Source organism: Achroia grisella, unplaced genomic scaffold, assembly GCF_030625045.1.
Source record: "Achroia grisella isolate CSIRO2021 unplaced genomic scaffold, CSIRO_AGI_Agris_v1 utg856, whole genome shotgun sequence".
In the NCBI taxonomy this organism is placed as follows: domain Eukaryota; kingdom Metazoa; phylum Arthropoda; class Insecta; order Lepidoptera; family Pyralidae; genus Achroia; species Achroia grisella.
Window position 1 is genome coordinate 1,095,578 of NW_026713045.1, and position 27,948 is coordinate 1,123,525.

The window sequence follows — 27,948 nt, forward strand, 5'->3', positions numbered from 1 at the left end:
ATGTCTTTATTTACAACTTACATCAGTATAATTTATAATTTTCAGGAGCAATTTTCAACTGCGTACTATGTACCTAGTCTATAGTGCAACAGGTTTCGTTACAAGGCACAAATCTAAATGGAATCACCTTCACCTTATTTGCGATGTCAATTCATTGATACAAAGATCTGAGAGTATCGTTGTTAACGTTACCAATGAGTTAAGGCGCTGGTTATAGGCTACGTGACGCCATCGTGTTTTATTATATTGCATCAAATGATTTAATATTATTACACTAGAATTCTATCAAATATATATGTTCATCTTTAATATTCCCGTGTTTTAAAACATGAATCTTATACACTTTAGCAATGGATGTAAAAGTGTATAAAATCCTGCTACTAAGTAATCTATGACATTTATTGTCTAAAGACTTGAGTAGAAAGGGATTGGTATTATTATTGGAACCCATACATGTGCTTGTGGAACCGCCTGATATATAATATAATTATTACCTTCTACAAGCGATTACTAACTCTATAAACTGTATACATACATTTGACACAGCCATATAAATAGAGGGCGCCACCTAGACTAATAGGTTCCATGCAAAAGAAGTGCCTAAAACTAATACCACTTCACAGAAAATATTCACAATAGGAACTCAACTCAACAAGAACAACTTAAAACATAATCGTAGTGCACAGCGAAGACAGAAAACAAATCTTACACGACTAGATGGTGGAATGTTGTCTATCTACTATAAATTTATCTACATAATATAGTATTTGAGATATTTTGTTCATTATATGTAGGTATATAATTGAATTATTATTGCTTTAATGTTCAAATTGGCGCCCAAATTTAAAACTAACCGTACAATACCAGTGAGATGATAACTGTTCAGTAAATTAATGAAGTACTTATACTATCGAGAAGCTGCTAGATATTAACTATGAATGCGGACATTTCGTACATCTATTGTCATAACATCGACGCCATATCTACTGTAGTAAACCTTCTCTACCCTGCAACCTTTATTATTTACCCCGCACCAATATGACAAACGTACACCAATTAGGTATTATCTCCTAATCAGATTGATTTAATCAAAATTATATAGATTTCACGTAGGCATGAATAATATTGATCTAATTTTTTAATATATCAATAATTGAATAGGTATAATATTTTAAGCAGTGCAGATATTGTATTTTTCTACAGTTCGTGATGTAATTATGTATAATTTACTACCAACTCGTAAACGAGTTATTTAGGATATTATGCTAATAACTTGCAATGTACATAAAATAATAACATACAAATATCACAACACAAATGTTTCAAATTTGTTTTAGTAAAGTGAAACTGCGATTTTTCGACAATCGAATTTCAATTACCTAGTATGTTTAATAACAGTATAAATAATATTTTACATGCCGTTGTATTCGGGTCCCAGACCTTTGCTACCATTATTTGTATATGTAATTTTGCTTAATACATATTAGCGTCATGTGTTTTTCTTCAATTCAATAGCCAATATATATAGGTATTAACTTACTTATCTTAACGCCACAGGGGCAGTATTTCTCTCATTTTAATTGTATCTTTGGTATCTCAATTTGACTAAAGGGACCTCCGCCTTCATTAATTTTTAAAAATGTCATTGTAGATACGTATATAGATAAATGCTTATTGGTTTGACTGATCGGATTCTTAAGGAGGCATGATACCATACAAAGAATTTGAGATTATAATATTGTGAAATAATATTTGCGTACGGAATTACGATATCTCTTGTGGAAAATGTATATAACGCATATGAAATGTTTGGTACAGTTAGCTTCATAAATTAGGTAACAGAGAGGTCTTTTGTTGTATTTCATAGGATTAAATAATTTAAAATTATCGAAGGTAACGAATAATATAGCTACTTCTTCAGATCAAAAATCACCAGTTACATAAAAAAGAAAGAGCACTTAATATTTTGTTTGGTAATAAAATAAGTCGTCTTCCGACCACATACACAAAATTGAACTTGTGACATTCATAATAATTTTGACCACCGTTGACTACTGCTATAGTTTTTGACCACCGTTGACTACTGCTATAGTCTATATGAAGCTGACTGTACGATCGTACACAAGTGACATTGCGGTGCCGGGACAGTTGACAGTGTCGCCAGGTGTGGCTTATAGCTTGACCCTTCCGTTACAAATATCGTTGAAGAGTTGTGAAGTGATGGGCACGAAGTCATCCCCCGAGCGGAAGTACAGCGGCTCCTTGATCACATCCGGATCGAATCCCTCCTTTTGGTAATGAAGTTTCTTAAGTTTGAATGTACCTGCAGACAAAGTGCTCATTTATAATGAATTCATCATTGACATCCACGTTAGGTTATAGTATTGCCATCTCCTAAAATGTCTTACTATTTGGTTATAATTTAGTATTGCGTAGTAATTACTAATGACACACTGTTCACACAATCGATAATGAATCAGAGATATCTCTTATCAGCTATGCCAATTAAACAATTCCTATATTTTTACAATTAAATATTTATTTATTTCAGGCAAAATAACTTCTAAAAGGTTAAGATTCTCTAGCGCATAAAGAATATACCTATACTTGGCAGTAAGATGTATGACGAATGAGGTAATTACTGATGAAGAATGAATAAGGTAATTTACTATCTGCCTGATTCTATAGAATAATAATATTCATTTACTTCTCAGGCATGGCAACACATGAGGGTTGCCAATCGTTACTGTGGTTTCTGTAATGTTTTTCATGTAAGGTAACATAAATATATGGTAATCTTGTTCTATATGTATAACCAACTCAATTTGTAAACTCACTTGTAATTTCGATGTCGTTCATGAGCCGCAGGAACAGCGGGCGCGCATACGACGGCAGCGAGTCGTCCAAATCGCGAGCCAGCCGCCGTAGTTCGAGCGAGCGCGTTGGGTCCGCGATGGCTGCCATTCCCGCGCGGCCCTCAGTTAGTGGGATCTGTAATTTTTGTTATCAAAAATTAAAAAATAAAATATTTTATCACTATCCTTACGGCACACTTTATCACTATACTTCCAGCTCGGCATGTTACTTCAGTCACAGATAACATAATTGCTTCAGTCGAGAAGAACTACGGAGAAACTCAACTGGTACATTTTTCTATATGATTTTATATCTATCACCTTTTCACCGATGTAGACTTTGTACAAAGTCGTCTGCCTGGTCTCAAACTAAGCAGCTTGCTTCGTAAGATGTATTATGAATTAAATGGTAAAATATATACAATACATAGTAACCAAAACCTTCGGCCTCATGAATGGTAACGCGAAAAGGGGCCGATGAAGAGAGAGAGATGATGAAAGCATTACCATCATCTCTCTCTTTTGCTCATTATCATTAAGACATGTTCGTTACGACACTCCATACTTAAATCACATCATAAGATTTTGATAGGTTCTGAAGGTATCTATATAAGATCTATATAAGTGCGATAAGTGTTATCTAGTTTTATCAGTGAACATTCGACGTTTCTCACATTATCAAAAATCAAACGGACGGATATTAGGTTATCACATATTTTGTGTAAATTATTATTATTATTATGTGTAATTTAAAAGATAAAACCGTGTAGAGAGCGGCATCGACTTTGTTTTATACTTTGTAAATATAGAATAACTTAAGATAAGTCTTCGTGTCACACATGTAAAAATATTTCAAATTTAAATATCAAAATTCATTCTAGGGTATTAAGTGTTATCATTTTATTTCATCATTAAAGCTTGTGTCGCTTGAAGACATTTAGGGAAAATATAAGGATAGGTTAATTTATACTTGCCCTCTATTTTTTTAAATATAGTAATGAGTAATAATGGGGGGTACTCATACTATTGAGCGGGCCGGAAGCTTATTCATTTTTATTCTATTGTACCAAATATAATATACCTATTGAATATTATAATAATAAGCTATTAATAAAACCTAACTTTAACCTTAATATATATTTTTGTAGGTATAGAAACTGTAGATATTACTACGATTTTACGAGTACTTCCACATTAAAATAATACTCACTGAAACACCGTAGACGACGCAAGCCCGTTGCCCAAGCGCGGCCCCCACAGCATCTTCAACTTCGGCGGTGGCTACATTCTCTCCCTTCCACTTGTACGTGTCTCCGGTGCGGTCTCTGAAGAAGAGATATCCCAGCTCGTCCGCCACCAGGATATCTCCGCTCACGAATGCCGCGTCACCCTTGCAGAACACGTCGCGGACCAGCTTCTTGTTACTGTCGCTCTGCACAAACATATATTCATCATAAGTCCAATATTATTTGATTTTGAATAGATTATCTGTCTGTTGACTAAAAGGCTGATAGGATCTTAATAATGGAGTGTATCACATGAACGCACATTGCAAATTTGGTATTACTATTACTACTATTTAGTATTAATATTACTATTACCTATTCTATTAAAACAAAGAAGCAGACGAATTTGCGGGTATTTGCTTGTAATTTATGAACACTGCCGACGAGGGAATATAAGTGTTTCTACTCTGAGGTGAGCTTTCTACTACGATTTTGTTCGCCTGATTTTTAACCTCACCAACCCTAAGTAAGTAATTACAATCTAATAATAATAATAAATTAAAATTAATTTAAATATTATGTATATAAGTTACATATATAATAATTTCCATATTTATTTGACAAAAAAGAATCACCTATTATCGAAAATTCGTATTGCGTGTGATAATAAATCAATTTCTATTTGCTGACAGAATATTGATAATATCAGTGTGCATGTCAATATTACAATTGCAGATAATCTTATCTATACTTGCAGACAAAAATCTGTCCGACATCAATTGGTATCTACTTATTATACACGAAGATCTCCTTTTAGACGCAATAATAATCATGTGGTAAAGAAATCCACAAGTTGTTATAATACGCCTATTATAATGTAACTAATGGATCTATTCTGTTATGCACATTTATTAAGTTCTTACTTCATTACATAGTATAAAAGAAAGTCGCGTCTCTGTCTGTCCCTATGTATGCTTAAATCTTTAAAACTACGCAACGGATTTTGAAGCTGTTTTTTTAATAGATAGAGCGATTCTATAGGAAGGTTTATATATATAATACATGTACATCCGTGCGAAGCCGGGGCGAGTAGCTAGTTTAATATAACGGATAGTAGATACGCACATCTTGAATATTACAATGATTTTTTCAAATAATGCAAGATTTTAGTGCGACAATAGCTCCGAAGATTAACCTTCACATAGATACAAACTTAAGAAATTCGTGCTATTTATTCATAATATTCCTAGTAGATATCTCATTAGGTGTCTTAATATTTCGTTTTAATAAACATCCTGGTTCACGCTATCAGAGAGAGCATATGAAACAACGTTTTTTCTGGTTTATAAACACTTTAAATGTTTTTTTTATAATGATTCACCCGCGGTTTTGGTTATCATTTAATTCCGTTATCAGACGCATCGAGAAAAAACACTGTAAAAACACAGATACGTAACCATTCTTTTCAAAATTCTTTATAGAATTAGGTGAATATATATTACATATATATATTTAATACTAACGACCCATCCCGGCTTCGCACATTCATTATAAATGTTTGAATTTATCGGCTCATTCCATACTATACGCATGTATTAGATATACCTACATAATTGCGATGCGTAATGTAAAAGATATAAATGAACACACAGTGGCGGCGACTTTATTTAATACTATGTAAAGATTCGAATGTACCGCACATACGCTATATGAAGTAGAAGCACTATAAGTAATTTAACTGGAATTGCAATTAATACTAAGCTAATTCAATTTTCTCTCAAATTACAGTAAAATATTCCAACCTACATATTGCACTATGTAAGTGTACCTAACTTACTAGGTATTATTCAAAACGTAGAGTGAACTTATACATAAATGTTGAAAATCATACCATAGCTATACGGAAAAGTCTAATTTTTATATTTAAATTAATTATTAAGTAAAAAAAAACAACAAATTAAGAAATTTAATATTAATCGAATCGTGTCGTCATTCGATATTTTTTCCGGGTATACAAAATTATCGGGTAAGGTATACATAATGAAATTTCTATGCATACCTTGTCAACATATCCGTAGTACTCTCTGGAGGCATTCCCCTGTGCGATTAAACCGATGAACATGCCGGGCTCGTCTGAAAAAATCATATTCCACTGTGAACATATATTTCGTGCATTCACATATTTGTTTAATTCAACGTTATCATAAGTAGGTATATATCCAGATATATCCGGACATATTCATTTCTTTTTCATTGTACATATTGTTCTTTGTTTATGTGTGCGTTATAAAGAGTCATTAATATTATTAATCAGACTATCAGCTTTTCGTTTCAACTTGTAACGTGTATACATACACACTTTAATTATTCTATTTAGAGAAAATTAAATGTAAGTCCGTAAGTAAAATCAATTTCAAAGCAATTATATAAACAAAAAAAAAATGATCTGTGTAGTTAAGGTTAAAAATTACCTGCCTTTAGTACCTTACTGAGGGCAGGTAACGCTATTTCGGTTTGATGTAATTGTTCTGTCTATTCGTTATTCATACAAACATTACAAATGTGTAAGTTTGTGTATCTGTCTGTTTGTTGCCTTTTCACGACTAAGCCGCTGACGGAGTCTTAATTTTTTTTAACGTTTGTATTATGAGGACGGATATACCTTATTTTTTGTTAGAAAACGAAGATGCAAAAGTAAATGTATTGTAGAGCTGGTGACATAGTGCAGCTACATCTTTAGTGTTCAAACTAATTGGACCCATAAATCAATGAAAATAATGATCATACTCACTTGGCAAACAGCGAATGCAGTATCCATTAGGTCCTCGCACTAAAGAGCCTTGCTCATCGGTGCGCACCAGGGCGATAGGGTGCAGACTTGTGGGCACCAACTTTGGTAAGAAACCCACTGCACCGACTGTGTTATCCACATTTACTGTGGAAATAAAAAATAATATACGTATATACAGGCATCTAATATTAGTAAGACGAAATTGTCTAACTCTTTTATCTAAAATACATAAAAAACATAATAAAGTAATATATGTTATATTTAAAAAATACATATTACTATAATATGTACCTACATTAAGACAAAACATAACGTTTGTGCATACTATTGGAAAAAAGTAATTTAAAAATATCTTTTTCAGGACAAGAAAAGAAATAGTTTATATTTCTTTACTAAAAAAAGGCAGACGAAGGGCGTGTAACAACTAGTATTCAATAAAATGCCGTCTGATATGGGTTAGATAAACTTGAACTTAGATATGTGTAGATAAACATTCGCTACTCATTCACTACTGTATGTGGAAATGGAAACAAAGCGTTCCGTATAATTTTGACTTACAGTGTTATTGGGTATTTAGTGATACAAATTAAATTTCCAAAATAATACCTCTACCTCTGTTTACCTATGTTTTTGTCACACGTTTAATTAACCGAGTTTTTATATTAGACATATTGTTTTAATGCACATTCCTGTTATCTGACAGTACATTGTAAACATACAATTTTACGCTCCAGTTATAATAATATCTAGTTGTTTTAGAGTAACTGGGTAAGGTGTAACTAACTATTCGCGTAAAAATATATTTAACAAAAATAGTGTATGACAGTAGGTACCTCAAAGCTACCTATCATATTATAAATTATAATATTATTAGGACATATCCTCATTATAATCAAAAGGTTACATTGTTTGACCTCACAAATCCACCCGGAGTTATTGTGTCAACTATTTATCTGGTCACAGTTACTAAGGACGAATACAAAGTCTACTATTTATCTCTGTGAATAATTATATGAGTATCATATTAATTGAGTTATAATTAATGTTTACTTGTATATATACATACATAATAGTGTATAAATGTGTGCAACAATGTGTACAACAACTGATAAGAAGTTAGGTACTTACTGATATTAGCGTTGCCTTCTGTGGCGCCATAAATCTCGTTTATTTGTGGCACTTTAAACCTTTGAACAAAGAAATTGTAACATTTTAATTTTACTTAATTTAAATACGGGACCGGTGTCAACGATATTTTTTATTGAATTTTCGAGAAGAGCGATGCTCTGAATTAGTATCAGATTCTCAATTTAGAATTCGTAACGCTAAACTATCTTGTTTAATCTAAACAACATTAAATTATTCACTTCACACGTTATAGACTTTCTCTCCCGTGTTAATCCCAAACAGATTTTTCATAACAGTACATTACATTCATAAATGCACAGTAATTTTTTCAGTATTTTTTGTATTATTAAAGTTCCTTTTTAAAACATACCTTATGTTTCAAAAAGGAGATTGTAAAAACTAATTAGGTACTAATTGTTTTTCATTCTGTATAAAAGTATATTATTCAATTGTTCTCTACATTCTTGGTACACATGGGTTGATTTTGGGACACATATCTGGAATATCTGTAGATTCTAATACTGGCAGATTATATCACCTTAATTTTTTTTGCTACTTATTGCTTACCTGTCAACGATTTCCTGCCAAATCGCGGGTCGCATGCCGTTGCCGACCATGATGCGAACCCGGTGTAGAGCGTCGGTGGGGCGCAGCGGCTGCGCCAGCAGGTACCGGCACATTTCGCCGATGTATTGTGCCACCTGACAATAACATTAAGATCCATAAAAAAAAACCGAGACAGGTGCTTTTCAAAGTAAACGAAATAAGAGATGTTCAATGATCTAAGTTCAACTATGTTCTGCGCTATCAATATCTTATTATTTGTATATTGATTTTTAGAATCTTATTTCAAACAATAAAACTACTTAGTATCTATCAGTTCATTATGTTTAACTAATTTACCTAATTATTATAAAACACAACACCTATAGGTATTACAAGTTCTTTAGACGCATGAAGCAATTTTTTTTTTACAGATCTAACTATCCTCTAGGTATTTTTATTAGAACATTTCTGTATATTATGATACATCGTAATTCGTAACATTACATATATTATGTGTATTATTGTTCCAACCGAGTGATTCGGAACGAACCGTTACTTGATAATTATGAATTAGTTCACTGCATTTGAAGTCAAGATTTTTGTATGAATTACCGCAACAATGCACAGGTACTAGAAACAACATGTTTTCTAAGTAGAGAAATATCTACGCATAAAATTCAATAGGCCGTAAAAGCGTGACGTATACTCGTATGTGCCGCACGATATCCAGAAGGTCAATTAACCACACCACGTTAGTCGTACAACTAGCCAATACACGCCAGAGCCGAGAGATCGATACCTCATGGCCGGGTGGGTTTAATAATCGGCTGTTTTGCAAAAATAGTAGTGGTCCAATATCTACGAAGTAAGTTGGCAATATAGTGATTACAACCATTTACTACAGCCATAGAATCTAAATCTAGCATTTTAATTAGGTAATTAAATTAGTAATGAGATAATCCGACTCAGAAAGTTTGAAAATACCATTTCGAAGTTAGCCAGTTTAAACCAAAAGTAGCTTGTCTGTCAATTAAAAAATTCTTCAAATAGATATATGTCCGCTCTTAGTACTTGAGTCCCAGCAAATAAATCCCACTAACATTACCTAATAGGTTCCTAGCAAAACGTGGACATATTAAGACAATTATCAACTATCAAAATTGTAGTGGTAATATTGATAGGGTGTAGTGTGGGGATAACACCCGGTTCAGTTCGCTACAGTTTTGATAGTTGATAATGGCTCTCACTACCTCGTCTACATATAATAAACATTATATATAAATATATAATACCTACGACAAATCAAGTGTTGCGTTCGCAACAAAGTCAATAATGATAAAATTACTCTCACTTTCTATCGACCTTTGGAATAAGCCAAGATTAAATGACACTACAAAGATATAGGTTTAAGTAAACATATAATCATCAATGTTATAATAATACTAAGCCATAATAATATCATAAATGTGAAAGTTTGACGGAATGTCAGTTTGTTAACTACACGTCTGATTAAACTGACGAAAGGAATTAAAAAAAATTTTTTTAATGAAGATATAGATCTAAAAAATCATCGAAGAGATACCAAAATTACTATTATTTATATAACTGGCAAAATGCTGACGGTCCAATTGAGTTATTAGTATTAAGTATCGCGTCCCCTATGAACATGAATCACATTAGAAAAATTAATTTGTAACGGCCTTACGTTGCCGTTCCCAAGGAAGGACAAAGGTAACTGTAATTTCATTAGCACCATTCCAGATAAACCAACGACGTAGGTACAAAGTAGGCCCGAGAAACCCGTGCCCATTAGATAATATGGAATAATGGGGGTTTACATCTGTTTACATATAGTAATCTCATACTTTATCATATGAATAACCACTTTACTTGATTTTGCTATTGTCTGATTAAGTATATCCAAACAGTATTGCCGCTAATGCGCATTAAACAACATCGTTACAATGTATTAAATGTTGCTATCAATGTTATGACTATGTTATCACCAGCGTCATTATAGAGGATGTTTTATTATATTAAGTTTGTTGCCCTCTTCAATCTTAGGTACCTAAAATCATCATATAAATCTTTAAAGTATAAAATTGCCATTTTATTTCTATCTGTATCAGTTTCTTTATTAAAATAACAAGTTGTACGGAGCCTTCTTTTTGTATGTTTATGCTTTGGTGCATGCTAATCGCTATACGGTATTATGTGATTTTCACTGATGTATAAAGTTTTCTTGTAACATTTAGGATTGTTTCTAATTAAAGTATTAAGTGTTTAACAGTAGAAGCCGGATATGACGACATCGTTTACAACGTCGAATCAATTGTTTCCCCTAAATGTCAATTACAGTCTAAATCTATATATGAATTACTTATAATAACAATCGGATATAGCGCGTCCATTTTTGTACCTTCGATGTCGCCATATCCGGTAGCTATTGTAATTATATTAAATATATACCGTGCATTCATATTTGATGCAGTCCGTCCAATAATTAGAGGCGGAGAACTTGGCACGCAACACCGACGGTATGCCGTCAACGAGGGCCGCCCCGGTGCCCACCAGCCCGCCGGCCGTGTGGTACAGGGGTAGAGCGTTGTACATTCGGTCTGAGGACTTGAGGCCTAACAAGTGGACGGTAGCCACCACTACCAACAGGTACCTGAAATAAACAGTAGATATGTTAAATAAAGTATTTTTATGCTTTTAGCCTTAGGAGGTTTCATTGTGATAGTGGATGCATGCAAAAGGATTATTGCGAATACGATACTCTATATTTACCTATAGGTTATCTATAAGAAAAGCAACTACACGTCGATTTCAGCTACTTTAGTTTGCATCAACATTTCGTACAAACATATTTTGGTCTCTGATGATCAATATCCATAGACAGTATCAAGTAATTTAATTTAAATTGAAGTACGTAATGGAATATGTAGTAACTTAAATCAATTTAGTAGATAGACGTAGCAGTGCTCACATTGTATAAATATAAGCCGCCATTGATCGGCTTTCAATAATTCTATTATCGATCGATTTGACATTGACATATAAAGAACTACCTACCATTAACTAATTATACCTACACTAAAGGTGCTGTGAGAATATTTTGCACCTTAGTGCAAAAAAGAGGACGAAATGGGGACGAAGATGTGGTAGTCTACACTACAGGTTCCAATTTTCTCAAAATTCAGAATAATTTTAACTCTACGCTGCGAATGTACCTAATTTTGTATATAATATATAAAAACCTGTAAAATAAATAAACAAAAAATGTGCAAACAAATTGAATGAGTGACGACTACAGTTATTCCATGATGTTACCAATCTTGGTGGCCGACACAATGTTTGAATAGATTAATAATTTAATGAAACTTCACTACTATTATTAACATCAGAGATAATTAATACAGCTACGCACTTAGAATTTGGTAATACAGCTGCTTTGGGCATTCCAGTAGTTCCAGATGTGTATATGTACAGCAGCGTGTCTTTATAATGTAGCTTTTCGGTTACAATCGGATATTCGGGGGGATGTTTCTCCATTTCAGCACCAAGATCTATAACACCAGGCTTGCATTGTCCATACAATTGGAACAGCTTCAGATCTGGAGAGAGTTGCGAGCGGATCTCTTCGATGGCTATGGACAAATAGAAGGTAGAGCTGTTTTATTGGGATATTGGTACACATTATATACGTACTTATAGTTGTGAGTGGTAGACAAACTGTTTTAATATTATATTTAACATTAAAAAGACGTCTTTCTATCTACATAGCCCTTAAAATCATTGAGAATCAAATCTAATTTAATAGACATAAATTTAGTATAACCTGTATAATTAATGTAGATAATAGGAAGTGTAGCTATAACAATATACAGTAATTTAAGTATATACCTTCAGAGAGTTGATCGGAATAGATGACCGCTTTCGCTTTAGCTACTTGTACGCAGTGCAGCAGGGGCTTGTGCCTCAGGTTGCTGTTGATGAGCGCGGACACAGCGCCCACCTTCGCCATGCCGAGCCATGTCCACACGTACTCGGCGCAGTTGGGCATAAACACGCACACTACATCACCTCGCTTCAGCCCTAACTGCTCCTGCATAACTCTTGAAACTTGATTCGATTTTGCCGCCATCTGTAAAATTGTTAACCTTGTAGAGTCCAGCCAGGTACTGTTTACGATAAGAGAATAGAGTCTAAAGACCACACACACTCTCTCTCTCTCTGTCTCTCTAGAGAGAGATCTCTATCTATATCTATTTTAGACTAATTATATTTTATACTTTCTTATATATGAGCGTCTAACGCGTTCATATAGGACATTTTAGTCGTTTATGAAGTTCTAGTTCAGTCTATAGATATAACTGAGAAATACTGGCAATGAACTTACATTCTTACTGAAATTCGTTTCTTTTAAGCCAGTTTGTTAACATTGTTTACTAATTTCGGAGTCTATGTCTGCCATAAAACTAGATTGTAAGGAACAATCATGATTGGCACTACCTATTATTTCTGTCACTGTCTTCATGAACATAGACAAAGTTTGAAACTTTTCGTCGATTATACTTTCAATTCCTTTGAAATTCTACATATTATAAAAAAATATATAATTTAAATATTTACATCGTTGCAACGCCCACTTTATAGTACAAAAGCTATAAAACAGTTCTGACGTGCTGTTGCGTCATTGGTGCTTATATATGTGCAGATCTAAGAATATATATATGGTAGATCTAAGAATCGTTAGTAAAGCATTGGCCGAATAATTTTAAATTACGCATGTTTATATCCTTTAAAATAGACTTTGTAATCCGCTAATCGAGTCCGCTATGTTATGAAAATATTGATTCTAATTCATTTATGTTATAGTACCAAATTACCTACTCGCCTAAATATAACTTCAATTAATCATAGAGCAAACAATAAGTAATCAATTAATTGGTAGGTATAGTGCAGGTTTCCAGACTGTTTTATCTTATAATTTACTTGGGGACTCTTAACCTCAGATTCGAATAAGATAACTAACGGACGGACGGCGAACTTCTGACAGACTCTCCGGTGGAGACAAAGATATCCAAATCAAAATAATCCGAGAGTCAGCGGCAAGCTCGCTCTCTTTCACGTTGTAATCAAATATGGCAAGCGACAAATTATTATTTTTTATTTTTCAAATAATACATAATTGAAATCACCGTTGTAAATTTGAAAACACGGTATAATTAGTACCCTTTTTATGGATGAATATGGAATGTAATATCCAACAATGCCAACGGTTCTTATACATTGACGGGGAACCAGTGGAGGATATAGAATGAGCTTGAAGTTAGGTAAGTTATTGTAGCGAATACATAAGGAAATGACCACTATAGTTAGATATATATTCTGTGATAACCTCAGTCCTAGCACATCATAATAATATAACATCAAATATATATGCTTGGCGGAACTCTTGAAATACGAAATCACCATATTAAAAATCCTCTATGACCAGAAAGTTCTATGACCACAACTGTAACTTAGTTGGTAACATATAATTAATATGTTACTTTGCAATAAGCTATTAAATTACGGATGTAAGATAAATATTCAGATAAGTCAGTGACCAGTCATAAATTGACCGCTTGCGTAGTGACTCTGCACCTAACCTCTCCTGGCACTGTATCGTGAATGCATAATTAATGTGATACCAACTATTAGCAATTTCATCACGATTGTTTTGTCGTTATTATTATCACATTCAATACACAATATATTAAGTAAAAAGTTTCGAGAAGACAATACAGTAGACAATGATCGACGACTTACTTTTTTTAAATTTGTAATATCTCTTGCGCTCAGAGTAATATTGATTTAATTTTTTTTATCTGTGTCTACAATAAAATATTCATTATGCTTTACTTGTTTAAAATAAGAAGCTACATATATTTAACTAGTAAATTGTTTATATCATATAAGTACCATCCAGGTATTTATCCTTGAGTAACAAACATTATATATATCCTCTTGTCATATTATTAGTGATAGGTAGTTGAGTGGATACATTTTATAATATACCTAACGTGTGTAAACAAATATAGCGTGTATCGCGTGACTGAAAGAGTTTCATAATGGAAATATTTAATCAATAAAGTTTAATAACTTCATAAGTATATATTTAAATACAGATAATGTCTGTGCTAATATTAATAAAATACAATGAATAAATAATACGGCGTCATCCTATTTAAGACTAGTAGTTACCCGCAACTTTGTTTGCCTTTGTAGCTTATAAGACGTCTTATGTTCGTCCTCGAGATACAATCTATTTTCACGTCAAATGTCATTAAACCGTTCAGTAGTGAAAAGGTAACAAGTAGACATGCCATTTCATACTAAAATAGTACGGAGGGAGTGTTATACATATACATATGTTATACATTTGACTGCTTTCAGGACAATTTAATAGAACAAGTCAGAACAATATGATCCTGGATGATCTTTTTGAAGGTGATTGTACCATATTGGTATAGACCGAGAAATTGATTCATATATATATTCCTCGTTTTTGTTCCTCACAAAAACCGGCTCAGCTAATGATAACTAGTGAAAGTCACATAGTAAACACAAACAAATCCATGCGATGGTAGCAGAATGTTGCCTAAACCAACTTCTTTATACGAATAGGTACTAAGACTATGTCTTGAAGTTACGTGGAAGTATTTAGAGTTTATATAGAGCTAGTAATTAAGTCCGAAGTGCCATCAGAAGCAGTACAATATACATTATAGAGGTGACGGGGATTGTTAGTAATGTGGACTAATAACCCCTTTGCTATAAATGTACCATATTACAATAGTTCTCTCTGGAAACCATCGTCATAAATTCATAATGAATTTACCACGATGGGCTAACTGACCTGGCTATCTGACCGGGTCCACCATTCCATTATTTTACATAAGAAAAAAATATACATTACAATACAACACAATCTACACATATGAAACTATAGTTGCTAATGTAGATTAGTTCTGAAATAAAGTCATTAATTTATGTGATCGTACCTCCCCGAAGGTCCATGTGCGATCTCCAACAACGATGAAACATGGCGCGTTGGGATACTTGAGAGCACGGCGCGTAAACAGCTGGGCGACGGTAGCATCCTGCCTGCCCCACCGCTTCGAACGAATCATGCCATTCGCATAGCGCCATAGAAATCTGCGGGGAAAATAACAGCAAATATAGTATACTGGTGACCCGTCTCGGGTTCGCAAAAATGCATTACAAATCTTTGAATATCTCGGCTCGTTCTATACTATAAAACGCATGTATTATACATATAAACCTTTTCTTGAACTACTCTATCTATTGCTTAAAACTGCATTTAAATTCGTTGCGTAATTTAAAAGACATAATCGACAGCGGCGGCGACTTTGTTTTGAACTATATACCTAACTACCTACCTAAAATGAACAATTATTTAGTACGTTCAAAGTACATTTAATTGAATTTTGTGTGCTCAGGCATACAACTTTATCCTCTGAAGATGAATATTAGAAGGTGGATAAAGTTTAAGCAAATTAATTTGTTCACAATAATAGGGCAGGTGAGTAAACTCAAATAAGTTCCTACTCTACAGACCTAAATTACCGAGAAGCCCTACGGAATACGATTACGGTTGTATATATTCATCAACTTAGATATATTGTTTCTTATTAAAAAGTAGAATTTACTTATGAACTCGATTTTTTATTGAAGATAATTTACAATATTTCGCATAACAATTATTATCCCGCTAGCCATGTCTCTTAATAGTCAAGATTTTTGTAGTATTTTATTATACCCTTGGTCAGGCGGCTTATAGTAGGCATATAGAATTACGTTTTAAATTTTCCATCTCTTGTACCGATGTATTTGTATATATACAATGCCTTATACGCAGACGTCTCAGGGACGAAAGCGGCAGGTAACAGATTGTGTGTTATTTAATATTTATTCTCTCTGGTTTAAAGGACATGTGTTTAAAGGATTACAATGTTTCCCTTATAACTATAGTTAGATATGTACATACAATACATATTTTTTAAAAACAGTATGGTAAATCGTCCAATTCATAACTTGTATTAAGTTTGTTCCCATCAACTTGAATGTAACACACTGAATAATTCACAAGTGAACAACACCAGATGACTACAAAAACCGTTGGAACACATGACATGCTTTAGTTCAAATATTGATTGTAGATATATTTACAAAAGTCATACAATCGTGTGTATGATATTCCTTGTTATTTTGGTATATTAGCGACAATGTTTAATATGTTTTACCATTCAACTAAACAATAGGATAAAACTGCATGAGCACATCTTGATCTCTTCAGAACTATTTTAATACTATTGACCCAGCCATTACTGGCAGTTGTTAGCCGTTACAGTTTAAACAGGTGCGAAAGTTACAACATTCAATTAGGTAAAAGTACAACGAAATGCAGTCTTATTCCTAAGCAATAAGAGAAAAATTATTATATTTTATGATATGTATAGGACAAGTATGTAACAATGAGTAATAATATAGAGTGATTATAATATTTATATTGATATAGTGCGAGTATTTATGCACAAAGCCATTTCAACACAATGAAATTTGTTTCAAAGTCGATGATACTAACTGCTAGGTATAATGTTAGTATGCTATTACCTATTTACCACTAATCCGATTTGAGTATCAGTTGAATATATCGAGAATCGATCCAAACTGCATTTTCCTGTACAAGATAACACTTGTGAGCAGCTTGCTCATATATGAGAGTTAAATAATTAACATATTTTATTATTCACTTGGAGCTTAGTCAAAAGGCCAAGAAGTGAAAGCATTTTATTGTTAAAACGCCATTCGCCAAACGCCAATTCGACGTCAATCCATATATTTTTGTACGCACATCAAACAAGATTTTTATTTTCATTTTAAATTTCTACCTAAAGTAATTGATAATTTATAAAAAAAAGTATAGGTACTGAACGTTTGTATATATATATTACATTTTCTACATGATGAATTTTTTGAAAATTTATATTATTTTATGAGTTGTAATTTTCATCTCTACTGACTAGAGCTAAAAGAGATCACATTTCCATTACTTGTAACGAAATAAATTATTATGATGACCAATATGGTCAATAAATTAACATTTGCACCACATTGAATTCGCTGATTGTAGGAGAATCAAGTAAAACTGCCGCGCCTTCCTTCAAAATGTTTAGTATTCATTAACGGAGTATTGTTAATTTTGATAAATTGTTATTTTATGTCAACAGTTCCAACTACAAAACACTGAGCAAGTTGTTGTTTTAACTTGTTTGAGTTGAAAATAATTAATTAGAATACCATTTTGATAATATTAGTATATTTAAAAAAAAATTGTATTCGGCATGCGTTCAAATAGGATGTAAAGCAGCTACGTTCTCAGCGCATGGTAGGTCACTAAAGCAAAAGGTTTCATGAAAAATAAAACTTTCTATTAATTTTTATTTAGACAGATTTTTGAGTCCTTTATGTTCTTAGTTATTCTCTTCGTCTCCGTCTTCTCCTATCTGAACGTCCCCAAAAAACTCTACGAAAGTTTTATATAATCTGATCATTGGTTTGTGAAATGCATATCAATAGCCGACAGATATCTGTCGTTATACAAACATTTATTATCTTCATTTATATCACCAATGAATGATTTAGTTATTTATAAATATACAATTCGTAACGAAGCACCTGCGAGTCGCATTATAAATGGAAGCCATTTAGCGGCAATGCGGAGTTCGCACACTAGGCTGCCGGCGAACAGCGCAACGGCAGGAGGCAGTCACGCCACTCCGACGCTATGACGTCTCCCTAATCCCTTAATTAAATGAACATAACGTATAACCTTCAATGTGAAACTTCAAAGGTGTCACTGAAACGTATAATTTCATATTTATCAGTTAATTCAGTAAATAATACCACTTTATTATATTTACAACCGTTTTGTAAATATAATAAGTGTCAATATAACAAATTAATAAAAAATCGTAAATTTAATCAAAGTCAAATTAAAAAAGTTATCTCTTTTCTGTCCCGACCGGCAATAGGATGTAGGACACCAAGCGATCAGTGCCTACCATGCCTCTAGAACACCTATCAGTAGGTAATTACTGTGGTCAGCCACTGAAATCAATGTAAAAAAATTTGTTCAGAATGTCAGATAAGTATGTATGTACCTAATCACAGCGCAATTTGACTGCCCGGCTTTATCAGGAAATATAATCTGTGGCCAGTATCATTTTATTATACAATACGTAACCGTTCAGTTATCTATAGGAAAAGATTTTATAGTAATAGACGCCATATAATTATATCCATTTCTGATAGTTCACCGTTTGGTGAACTACCAGTTCATACAAAAAAAATTTGATCTTATCTTTATTAATTCCAAGTGAATTCATTACAATATTTTAAGTGACCTGATTACAACGTCGTCTATGCCCATGCCCATGCCCCCCTAGTATACATAAATATAGCTCAGCCGAGAACACTATTTCAGTACTACTCACCAGAAAAATTAACAATGAATGTATACGTAGTTCAGAAAAAACAAGTTCATTTTGCGAAGATAAAAATCATAAGAGCTATTTAAGCGCAGAATCTTTTTTGTTTGGAATTACCTACGCTATTATTAGTTTCCTGTTACAACATCTGTTTCAGCTCTATACTGGGTATCAGTAGACAATGAATAAGTAGGGACATGGATCAGTTTCGACATTGTTGTATGGTGTATACTTTCTTTTTCAGTAGAATAGCTATGTGGTACTAAAGTAAACTAGTTACCTACACCTATAGTGCAAGTATAATAATCTTGTGATCTATTATCAATATCTATTATAAACATGATATCTATATTAAATATTTAATTAAATTAACCTAATCCCAAACTAAGCAGAGCTTAAACTGTGGATAACGATTAAAACAAATATTTTTTGTAAATATGTATATGTAATTTAATTGTAATGGTCTAATACAATTAAATTCTTGTATATAAATGTTTGTATAGCGCAAAAATCTATAGCGTACAACCATAGGAAGGAAGGAGGTGCGTTAAACCACTAGACCACTGCAACCGTTAAAAGAACATATATACGAGTAAGTGTAGGGACAATTAATTCTAGAAATCGACTATAAAATTTTATATATAGGTAATTATAACTACGAACAACCAGTTATAGGAACTCAAATATTATTATCATCTAGTCGCACATGTCATATTAATATAATGCAGACAAAGTAGCGAATCGTAAATATAGTAATTAGGAATCCTTCATTATGTTTTATTTAACTCATTTCAGTTCCTTTTGCTACTCTTTTCTAAGATACGTCCAAGGAAACTTAGTGAACTCATACGCGACAAGTGCAACTGAAATACTTGAAAGGGGTTTTCAGTTGAGTCATGATCTTTGTAACTAACCTTGATTGGCGCGATATAAATAGCAGTGCTACAGCTTTCGACGACCAGAAACCGACGTTTCCGAACTGGGAAAGCACATTATAGGTAACAGGTTTTAATCCGTAAATTTACTTAAACAGATTAAAAATGTATTAATAAAAATAACCACCATCGCCCTCATGACAATGCGATGCGATATCACTATCGTCATATCGCATCACTACTCAGCATGGGTCCCATAAGACAAAGATTTAGCCTATTTACTCCGTGTCTGGTAACTCGGTATAGGGCATTTTATTTCGAGATGAATTTCATCCACTCTGATCATTATGTGTGATTTATTTTATTACTTTTGCTAACTGGGTGTATCTATTCACGCACGATTGTGTGCAACAAAATTTATTTAATTATATTAAGGAAACAAGTTCCAATGACATTTTATGACATTGTGTACATTTTTATATTCTCTCTAATTATACAGCAATGCAATAATTCCATATTTCCTTGTCAATGAAAAAACTAACCGACAATGTAATAAATTTATTCTGTTTAGACTTGATTTAACTAACGACATCATTGTATTGTAACCCACTCCATTACCACACGGAAACGAAGGAAAACGATACACTATACTGAAAATAAAGTAGGCAAACCTAATTACATAACAGTTACGAAATGTGTTTGTATTTTAAATAATAGTATTCCTTTTGTTTAAATAATTATCCACATAAATCATACATTTGATTGTAAAGAACAAAGACTTAAGTATGTACAAGTATCTACTAATGTTATATTTAAATTAAGACATTTAGCATAAAATAGCTTAACTATTGTATTTTTTGGGTAGACAACGGCGACCCGGTTTCGAGTGACCCCATTTCCATAACATTAACGTTTGAGGAAGGACCAACTGCTATTCTGGCGTGTATTGGCTAGACCAGCCCGAGTGGCTGGCACCAGGCACAGGCGGTCTGATATCGATTACTTATGCTGATTTCACTAAGTTACCACAAACGGCGTCGTTACCTAGTTCCAACCACGAGTTACTCCGAAAGTTGGAGAGTTCGATCTGGCCTATACACAAACCACTAAGTGTCAATTTATATATAACTTTCCTTAAAAAAAGAAATTAATCTGAGAAATGCCGGTATGCTCTCCACCTGCCACGTTGGATTCAAATAGATATATCATGCGACATGTAGGGATGTTGTATTTACTGTGTATATTTGACGTCTCTGACTACTCCATCTAATTAATATTATAATTATTTTAATCAAAATAGTTTTGGTATGTAACAAAAACTAATTTGCATGAACAAGATATCATCGTCTGTACTTTAGTAGGATGATAACGACTACGGATCTCATACGGTCTGAACCGGTTTATAGTTATATAAACTTCTTTTTTTATATTAAAAATAGCTCACAAACAAATTAAAATTAATGAATCTATTATCGGTTTGGCCAGTATATACCTAAATAGAATAATGAAAAGAGTTTCTTATTCGGTGAAATATACAGATATTATTTTTTTAGAAAGGATAAGAGGCTGGTTTTATCTAATGATGTTGTAGGTAACCATCGCCTATGGGGTATAGGCGATGGTTACCTACAACATCTTTACATCCGTACATATATGCACATGTATATTACAATGGGCATCACATCATCATGTGACGTCCGTCGCCCTAATCATATTTTGCCATTCCGGAGGCATAAGACCATTATATGTCACGCCTCTGTATTATGCAGCTCACTGCATTAGCTCACCTTTCAACCTAAATACATATGTACATTTGTATAATTTGTAAGATGTACAATCTTACAAAGCAAACTACCTGATGGATGAAATAGACGCGATAGGGGTCACCACATATATCTATATCACACGTATATAATTATCTAATAGCTGCATAAAGAGAACACCCAAATATCATTACAATGACATGATTTACTTGATAAAAATAACCATAAAAACATTTTGTGCGATAGCATTAATACTGTATAATATATAATACTTATTAGATTATAATTTTATATTCAAAGCTTTTGTGTGTACAAATATTTTGGACTTTTTTATAAAGAATAAAAATTCAGGAACCATTGTTCCGTACCAATATACCTAATCACTAACTCAAATATTATTTCAGGACAATTCACTCAGCACCATCTAGTTCCAAGTTAAACAGGGCTTGTGTTATGGGTACTAGACAACTGATAAAATACCTGAATACAGATCTATACAAACAATCATTCTCATGACAAATGTTTGTGCCATGTGAGAAATCGAACCCGCAACCATCGGAGGTAAGACAGTGGGCCGTCTACCAAGGACATCAAATGATAAGTAGTTGGGACTTCCTATTGGCTATTATGTTAGGCCGTACTTCTGTACCAACATCAAAACTCTCAGACGGAGAGTAGATATCTAATCTCTAATTTATTTATCAGATACATTATTTAGGGCGTCTTACATAATTTTATAAGCTAACACATGTAGTTTCTATATTATTGCAAAACATTTGGCTCTGCCGAAATATATAGAAACAGGACGACTCTTAACGTAGGTCCAAAGAAAATAACCTTAAATAGAATTAATTAATTGGTCAATTAATTAAATTTATAAAAATGTCACAAATTAATAAAAATAGGGCTCTACCAAAATATATAGGAACAAGATCACTCATGACGTAGGTAGTTTCAAGGAAAATAATCTTAAATAGAATTAATTAATAGGTCAATCGATTAAATTAATAAAAATGTCACAAATTAATAAAAGTAGGCGTGTTATACTTTTACTGGGTGGTTCGATTGTGTTATCGATTAGACACATTTTCAGACTACCTACAGCCGCTACTCAGTAATTAACATAATGACCTATTGTAATTTAAATATAATGAATACTGATATTGTTGTAGATAAAAGTGAGACGGCGACCAATGTATCTTTCTTCTATTGCGAGTCAGTTACTTATTTATTACTAATGTAGGTAATCATCATATTTAATTAAATACGTCTTAACTCGAAAAAAGCAAACGATGTCGCGGCTACCATGTTGTATTATATAAGATAGTCTTTATAAGATAAGGAAGTGCCTATCTACCTATTTTATCAACATGGAGAGAAGCTATTTGATCACAATTCCTACGTAACAATGCGTTAACAAAATTATTTTAATATTATACGAGACGAAAAATACCATTTTGTCTTTAGTTCTAAGATAATATCGAACTACGAAGGTATAAAATGCAGTTTAGACATCCTGAACTCAGTAGAATAGTCTACAACTGGACTATAGGTACTGGTCTCTTCTAATCCAATGGCCCTGGGATAGAGTTTATATATGAGTATATATAGAGATATTCCTAGTATCTGGATCTATCACTGCAAATTACGAATATATATAATTTCTATAAATGAAATTATTTTAATATTTCTATACATGTTAAGTATATACTAGACAATTCCACACGAAAGTAAATGGATTTCAATTACATATATCGTAGAGCAAAAAACAGTATATGTATATTTTCTATACCAACACAAATATTAACATAAATATATTCCGTAACTGCATGTAGCTAAGTAGTTAGGAACTATGAGTTGCTGTAGCATGTATTGTTTGTTGTATTATGTCTGTGCTCTAATTAACTATAAACTTCGGTTCGGAGTTCCAGATCCAATTTGTGTAGCTGAAACTTTATAGGGTTAATAAAACCAGCGTTATATAAACACTAAATGTTACTTTAGTGTCAATATATATTGACTTAATTCATGTATACTTTCATTATAACATTTTGTTAAGATACATTTAAAAATATTATTAATGTAATACTTTACTAAACTGCCTAATATACCCCAGGTCAATAAATACAAAAGAATACGAGGTAGTTTGATATCAAATATAGTAAACAGATTTTGTGACCAAGACAAGAACCTACTTAGGACCAACTTGTGCCATATCAATCTTTAATTACATTTATCTGAACATGTGAAACTGTAAGGCGCAGCTGTAGTGATCAGTACTAACAAAACTATCAATCGAAAAAAAATTACCTTGAAATTATTTAAAATGAAAAATAATTATCTAAGATAATTATCTAATGACTGTATTCATCCATACTATATTTTTTTATTGTTATGCATCAGTGGACAACATCAGATAGCATTCATTCATTCAGTTATTATTACCATATAACCTACCTATTTATAGGTAGATAGAACAGGTAAATCATTTTAAAATTATTATTATCTTACCTACTTGTTTTTACCTACTATGTATTATTGTAGATACTTATAATGAGCATATACCTACCTGTTTACATACTAGATAAAAAAAGTACTAATGATGACGGTAAACATTTCATTGGACCAACCCGCACCGTGGATTCTGTATCGTAGTTAATGTATAGTCGATAAACATCTACTTATTTATTTTTTGGATAATCAACAGTATTTTAAAACATACGTCAAAACGTAAGAAAAACCTAAAACTTATAGCAATAAGGAATATATTTATTTATTCCCGCTGTCTTATCTTAGGACCAATTATAAATTGACACTGATGTGGAATGAAAATTAAAATGAGAAGCAGAGCAGAGACACCTAATAAGAATCTTAACCAATAACAAGATCTTCAATACAAAGTTTAAATTAGTAATCCACCAACGCAGCTTCTCAAAAGTTGTCTGGTCACGGGTAAACTGGTTAAGAACTAGTGTTGCCAAATGACTGTTTGACTTTCCTTCATTTCGTTTGTCCAAAATATCCCCAAAATTCACATTGTAATATAAGAAATCTTACAATAGACATATCTTTGTATTTATTTGGTAATTCTTGTTTTCTTTTTTACTTCAATGAATTTTCAACCCTTTTAATTTTTTAAGGAGCGTATTGTTTGTTTTTACCTATATGAACCATACATGCAACCATATCTATATTACATATATCCCAAATATTTGTTTCGTCTTTCTCTACAAATTCGCCCTAAATTAAAGGAAAAAAACCAGCAATCTGGCATCACTGTTCAGAACGGGCCAATTCCGAGACGAACCAATAGCGGTAAAATAATGTTTTTTGTCAGGTATGAAGCAATGAAGCGATGTTGAGTTTATAGAAAACTTACAATAGTTAATCATGCGGACAGACAATCTGATGAGAGTAATAACATTCCTGTACCAACATAATAAGCACATTTGTGATTGTAGGAATCACAAAAAAATTAAGGGGTCTTCCTATGTGATGGGTTGAAAAAATCATTTTTTTTTTTTTCATAAATTGCTCCCTTAACTTTGGTCTAGAATACGGTAGTAAAGCGATTTTAGAAAATTCGAAGTCGTTTTAAAGATACAGCAGGTTTACCGTCGGCTTTATACCTGCCTCCCTTTTATTAATATATTTGTTTATACAAGTTTAGACACGTTTCTACAGACTTAAACAGAAAAGGAGCAGGTAAACTTACTGATAAAGTTATCCAAGAAATTACAAAATTCTACGGATTAGCAATTCGACGCCATCCAGATTCGCTTGAAGATATGAGAAAGGAAGTTTGGGCAACGTACTATCACAAATGTTCTTCTGATGAAAACCCTCAGCATCAATTTTGTCCAGAAGGCGAAGACGGTTGGTGTAAATGGCGTAAGGATGAGCTAATAATGAACTGGACCAATTTCATCACGATACCAACAAGTCCAAGAAGCTATCAAACCGGTTTTCAAAGATTTATCGAAAGACGAATTATTAATTCGTTGATTAGAGCAGAGACACAAAAAAAACGAATCTTTAAATACTTCGCTCCTAAACATCTTCATTCTGGTCCCAAAGTTGTTGAAATCTTAGTAAGTTACTGTTCTTATTAATTAATAAAATCTATACGTATCTATAAAAGAAAACGTTTCCGCCGCTCTGTACGTATATTCGCGATAAACTCGAAAACTGCTGAACGGCTTTTCATGCGGTTTTCTTCTATAAATATAGTGTATCCTGAAGAAGGTTTAGGTGGACAATTTGTTAAGGTTTAAAGCAAATTAATAGAAATACCCATAATAAGACTATATAAATATGTCCCTACGTTGTCTACCTAATATAATAAAATATTTTGAATTTGAAAATTTGAATTTGAATAATATATAGTAAAAGAAGAATTAACACACGTTCCTGTCAATCCATACAAATTTTTAAATGTTTACATTTTAAATTACAAACTGTAGAGTACTTTGCATAATGATTAGGTACCTACATGCTAAAGATCATGCATGTCAGTGTCAGCTATTGAAACTGAGAAAACATGCCATTATTTATTGTCGTAAGTTTTTATCAACTACATGTTGATTATGGTACAGTGAACCACAACAGTGAACAAATTATGGCAAACTGTTATTTTATAGATGTTTGAGAGATAGACTGTGTACGGTTTCGTGATAAGATCTATCTTCACATTTGACTTAAGCCTTAATTTAGCCCTAAAAAGTGACGAGTAGACAGAACAAAATTGCCGTTTATAAATCTTTGAATGAATAGAGCATGCACAAAAATTAAATCAAAACCTTGATTTAGAGTTATCCTAGCTCTAAATCAAGGTTTTGAGCTACAAAAAATATTTTAAAATAAATTTACTTCAGTCGAATCTTCAAAAATTAATCGAATTACAACTAAATAGGTAGCTACTACGTCTGTATTATTTCATGTACATATTTATTTTTACACCGAAGATAGAGGAAATAATAGTATACCTGTAGGTACCTACTAGTGTCAAATTAGTTGTATTATAAATATATGTTGTTATTTATTTCTACTAAAATTATATTTATTATGTTCATACATTACACTGAAATTATATTATGAGGAAAATTTTTATGTTTAAAAACGGTATAGAAATCATGGTAGATGTATAAGTGAAGTGCTCTAAATAAAAGACAATACAATATTTGGTACATCAGTCACATAAAAATAGAAACATAACTCAATATTGATTGCACAGTTTCAATATATAGTTTTGAGTAGTTTCAATCATTCAGAGATTCTTGTATAACAGTAAAAATGCCTAAGGAATTATGTAAATGGAATGAGACTGAAGAATACTTGCCGTCAACAAAGATATACAGAGTATATTTATATTAGGCTGTTGTAGGATATTCTGTGAATAATTAATGAGTATTATATGTCAGGAAACAAGTAGGTAAACTCAGCCATTTTATTTTTTTATTTATGCATAACGGTCTCCGGGGTTATGTACATAACTACCTATTTTAGCTACACTGTGTCAGATTAATAATAGATATAAAAAGTCCAGGTACTTACTTGGTATCCCTCGGCAAAGTTTTGAATATCACATAAATTCCACGTCTGTAGCGGTAGATACACGGAGCGATCGCGAGTATGGCAAATATTGCCGCTTTTGAGAGCGTGCTGAGCACGGCGGCCATCGCGGCTGCCAGTGCCATAAGAGCGACGAGCGCTGCCAGTATCGCGTCCATGCTGGCGATTAGCCCAGTAGGACGCAACGACTAGCTATGCACCGGTAATAAACAATGTTCCCACTAGTGCGTGATTACACCGCTCGCACGGACGCGTCCATCGGCACACGAAACTTTAGCAGAAATGCGTCAAAGCGAACAATGGGGTGCGCCGCTCGGACCGCGTCAGTCAATGGCGGCCGGTGGGGCTCCTGTCGCGCCAGCTGCACATGCGCCGATAACAGCTGATCCCTTCGAGGATCGCGCCACACCGCACCGCACAACTCATGTAAACTTTATATAAAAATATAGGTATATATATACAATATAAACGTGGCGATGCGTCGTTTGTGGATTATTTACGCGGGTGACATTACACAAATAATTTTCATGGTTGTTCGAAATACAAATTCATTATTTTTTTTATGTGTTCAGAAGTTTACAGTATACAGTCAGTATCTCTGAGCATTTTACAGTATTTACGTACCACACGA

At 32.9% G+C, this 27,948-nt stretch overlaps 1 protein-coding gene across 1 annotated transcript; it reads right to left on the reverse strand.

Moving 5' to 3' along the window:
- Positions 1–5: 5 nt before the first annotated feature.
- LOC131852688 (long-chain fatty acid transport protein 4-like) lies at positions 6–27,819 on the reverse strand. Its single transcript, XM_059203402.1, has 12 exons — positions 27,300–27,819; positions 15,599–15,752; positions 12,453–12,693; positions 11,977–12,196; positions 11,016–11,217; positions 8,568–8,701; positions 8,001–8,059; positions 6,873–7,016; positions 6,141–6,214; positions 4,066–4,287; positions 2,838–2,991; positions 6–2,323 (listed from the first exon to the last, which is right to left on the reverse strand). The coding sequence occupies exons 1-12, from the start codon at positions 27,473–27,475 to the stop codon at positions 2,172–2,174; spliced, it is 1,932 nt and encodes a 643-aa protein (XP_059059385.1). The 5' UTR covers positions 27,476–27,819; the 3' UTR covers positions 6–2,171.
- Positions 27,820–27,948: the final 129 nt, after the last annotated feature.

Bases quoted from the DNA above. Each gene is read 5' to 3' on its own strand.
- LOC131852688 (XM_059203402.1), bottom strand. From the start codon at position 27,475: ATGGACGCGATACTGGCAGCGCTCGTCGCTCTTATGGCACTGGCAGCC. The intron at 7,017-8,000 runs GTAAGTACCTAA...TTATTTCCACAG, and splicing joins AGAAGGCAACGCTAATATCA to TAAATGTGGATAACACAGTC. The intron at 6,215-6,872 runs GTGAGTATGATC...TGATTTTTTCAG, and splicing joins CTGCATTCGCTGTTTGCCAA to ACGAGCCCGGCATGTTCATC.